Consider the following 3579-nt stretch of genomic DNA (forward strand, 5'->3'; position numbering starts at 1 on the left):
CCCCCCCGCTGACCGATGCCCAGCCAGTCGCCGAGCAGCGGCCCCCCCGGGCAGCTTTCCCCAGTTTATCTACTGAGCATGACGTCACATGGTATGGAATGTCCCTTTGGCCAGTTTGGCTGTGCCCCCTCCCAGCTTCTTGTGCACCTCCAGCCTTCTCAGTCAGTAGAGCATGGGAAGCTGAAAAGTCCTTGGCTAGTGTAAGCATTACCTAGCAACAACTAAAACACGGGTGCGTTATCAACTTTGTTCTCATCCTAAATCCAAAACACTGTACCAGCTACTAGAAAGGAAATTAACTCTATCCCTGCCGAAACCAGGACGGGTTTCAGAATTGATATGTATGTGGAAGCAGTAATAGATCTGAACGAGTTACTCATGACCCATCCTTTCCAACCAGCGGATAAAAAGGAGCAACATTTTGCTACTATTGTGGACAAGGCCACAAACAGATACTTCCCAGTCTATGAGAAGGTACATGGCAAAGATGTAGTAGCTTGATTAGTATTGTTTTCCTGAAACTCCATCCTGGATCTACACAAACAATTTTTATTGAGGAAAACAGAGAAGAAAAATTACCACTTAAATATAAATGCTATGGTTTTGGTGGGGCTGGGATAAGGAGGGAGACAGAACACTACAGAGGGGACAGAAGGCACTACAAATCTGGGAGAGATGCAGAGCTGCAAAAACCCAGGACACACTGAGCTCCCCAAATGTCTATGTTTCAGTCTGTATGTTGTTTCAGACAAAAGACACTATAGCATCAGCTTTTACATAAAGTTTCCTTCTGAAGTGCAGAACCCCCTCTACCATACACGCTATGTAAAAGCATTACAGCTCCTTCTGTAACAAAAGGGAGGATGGATTAGCTGGGTATCAAGACCATGAGGCACAGGTTACACGTGGAGAGCTCCCAATGCAATATTCCCAAAACTGAAGAGGAAACAGGTGAGGAGTAAGGGAGCTGCCCATAATTTGAAACAGTCCAAGATACTCTTACTATGCCCTGGGCTGAACTTAAGCCTCTTGTAAATCTTGTATAGGCATTTGCAGTGATGGTTGTATCCCATAAAGCTTAGCCTTCAACACAGCAGTGCTGATAACATGAGCTACAGAAGCGAAGGCAAGAGGGGTACAACTGAGCTGCCAGAAAGAAATGCAGAAAAGAAAGGACTGATAAATTACGCCTAGGATGACAGTGTGGTCAGGTCATTCGTTTGTACTACAGCTGTTCTTGCTGCATTTCCTGCTTTCAAGGATAACTCCGTGCGGTGTATGACCTTGCTTTAAAGATACCATATTAAGTCACACAAAGAAAAAAAAAATCACATCTGCTTCTGGTTCTCTGTTTCTAGGTTTTGAAAGACCATGGACAAGACTTTCTTGTTGGCAACCAGTTTAGCAGGGCAGATGTGCAATTGCTTGAAACCCTTTTAATGGCAGAAGAGTGCAAGCCTGATATACTTGCCAAATTTCCTCTCTTGAAGGTAATCGAATGGACAGTTTTAATGGACAATGAATCAAAGCAGGACCACTGATTTAAACTGGCTGAGAAATACGGGAGAGTGGGAGGGTGAGGAAAGAAGTGAAAGACAAAATCAAATATCCTAAGTATTTTTAGCCGGCCTCAAATACTGATGGTTATTGCTGCCTTCTGTCACTATAGCCCCAAAAGCATAATAGGATGAAGCATATAGATACTTCTGCAGTATCAACGCATAATGTTACTTTTAGAGCATGGATAATATCTAAACGTCTGACAATTACCATGGTTCTTAAGCACAGTGCTGTTTTGGTTTTGTTTTGTAGAGTTTTAAAGCAAGAATAAGCAATATCCCCACAATAAAGAAATTCCTGCAGCCTGGCAGCCAGAGGAAACCACCACTACAAGAAAAAGATGTAGCAAAACTGATGAAAATTTTCCACTGAGCAGCGACCTAAACCCACAGAAACTCTATTTCATTGTCTTTGTGGTTGCTGATAGTGGCAAAGTGAAATTAATGAAAATAGTGAAAAGGTTTTTGATCTCTCTTTCCTTAGCTATGGGACTGGTTTTAGCCTACTGCAAACACTTCCAAGGTAATCTACATAAGCATACCAGCAAATGAAATAGTTCACTGAATTAGGGGGTACACTGGACAACACAGGATGTCTTAAATTACTTAAAGAGAATACCTGAAATAAAGTCTTATATTGACACTCAAAACCAGTTTGTTCAATGACTTCTTCCTGCTACTTACATACCTAAGGGCTCTCTGGTTCTGTCTTTCTGGCATTCCCAAGAGTTGCTGGAAAATGAAGGGAGTGTAGCCCAAACAGTGGGTGACATATCTGTTCTGGGAAATGCCAGGAAAAGCCTGCAGGCTCTGGTTTGATGGAGATGACAAGTTTGGATTCAGCTTTCCTCTGGACTTGACTTGGAGCATGCTGGGGCCAGAGGTCCTACTGCACCTCTGTTTTGTCACTAGACATTTAAGCACTTGTACTATAGCTTCACCAATATTTTCTTTAACAAAAGGTCTGTTGTAGCAGCTAAAAGCACTTTGCAGACTCGGCTGAGAAATGAATGCTTGTCACCAACTGTAAAGTTGAAAACATTATTTGAGGAAGGAATTAGATTGGTGTCAGGTGCTAGCGAGACCTTGAAATGTAGGACTTCATGTTGACTTATGTCACTTTATATTAAACTCAGTTAAATATAAGTTGTACATTATAATCACTTAAATCAATCTCTACTACTGAGAGGCTAGCAAGACAGTTGAGCACATAAATATGTATATTATTTAAACACCAAATCAACCAAGTATGTAAATGCAACAGCCGGTGCCCTAAAACCAACTAATACTCTAGTACTGGCAGTTTTAAGCTGGGCAAACTCAGGGCACTAAAACTCTTGCTAACACCATTAGTTTCTTTATAAGAAATGCCAGGCAGCTGGAACCAGTTTTTAGCATCAAGAAAGGAAAAAACCCAATGTTTTTCTGCAGCAGAGCATGTATTAATTAGAGTTGTTGCAAGAGCTGTTTCCCTCCTGCCTCACCGAAGCATTCGGGCAGCACTTGCAGCTGCTGAGCCCTGTCAGAAACTCAAGCTGGAAACTTCAGATGTGGCTGCCAACTCTCTGCCGTGCAAGCTCCCCGGCATAGCCAGGCGGTTTTAGGAGCCTGCACACAGACCCCAGCCTTCGGCCACGCAGAGCCAGAGCCCCTGGCACACCGACAGCTCGGCACCTCTCGCACAGGGGCTGCAGCCCAGGCCTCTCCCCCAGTCACGCCATCGCTGTGATCCCATTGCTGCCTCGGGGGCCTCAAAGCCTTTCTCCTGTCCCCTTGTGCCCCGGCGGCCATGTATGTCCCTCTGAGGTGCAGCCGCAGCACCCCGCTGACCTCGAAGCCAACCCAGTGGAAAAAGTCACTTCACAAGACTCCAGGGACAAGGCCGAGGTGGCTTTTCCCTCAGCTACGCTTGCAGGGCTTAGGGATGCGGTTTCACTGCGGGAAGCCGGGCCTCGGTGACTGAGCGCGGTGAAGCTGCCGTCACCAGGCCTGAGGGAGGGCGGGGCGAGCAGTGGGCAGC

At 45.2% G+C, this 3579-nt stretch overlaps 1 protein-coding gene across 1 annotated transcript in view; it reads left to right on the forward strand.

Moving 5' to 3' along the window:
• LOC103906620 (glutathione S-transferase) overlaps positions 1 to 1932 on the forward strand; it is a 6175-nt gene extending 4243 nt beyond the window's left edge. Inside the window, exons 5-6 of the mRNA XM_009288563.1 lie at positions 1359 to 1490; positions 1813 to 1932. Of these exons, the coding sequence (XP_009286838.1) occupies positions 1359 to 1490; positions 1813 to 1932 (252 nt within the window). The remainder of the gene's footprint in view (positions 1 to 1358; positions 1491 to 1812) is intronic.
• The last annotated feature ends 1647 nt before the right edge of the window (positions 1933 to 3579 follow it).

This window comes from Aptenodytes forsteri, unplaced genomic scaffold (assembly GCF_000699145.1).
Source record: "Aptenodytes forsteri isolate BGI_AS27 unplaced genomic scaffold, ASM69914v1 Scaffold100, whole genome shotgun sequence".
In the NCBI taxonomy this organism is placed as follows: Eukaryota; Metazoa; Chordata; class Aves; order Sphenisciformes; family Spheniscidae; genus Aptenodytes; species Aptenodytes forsteri.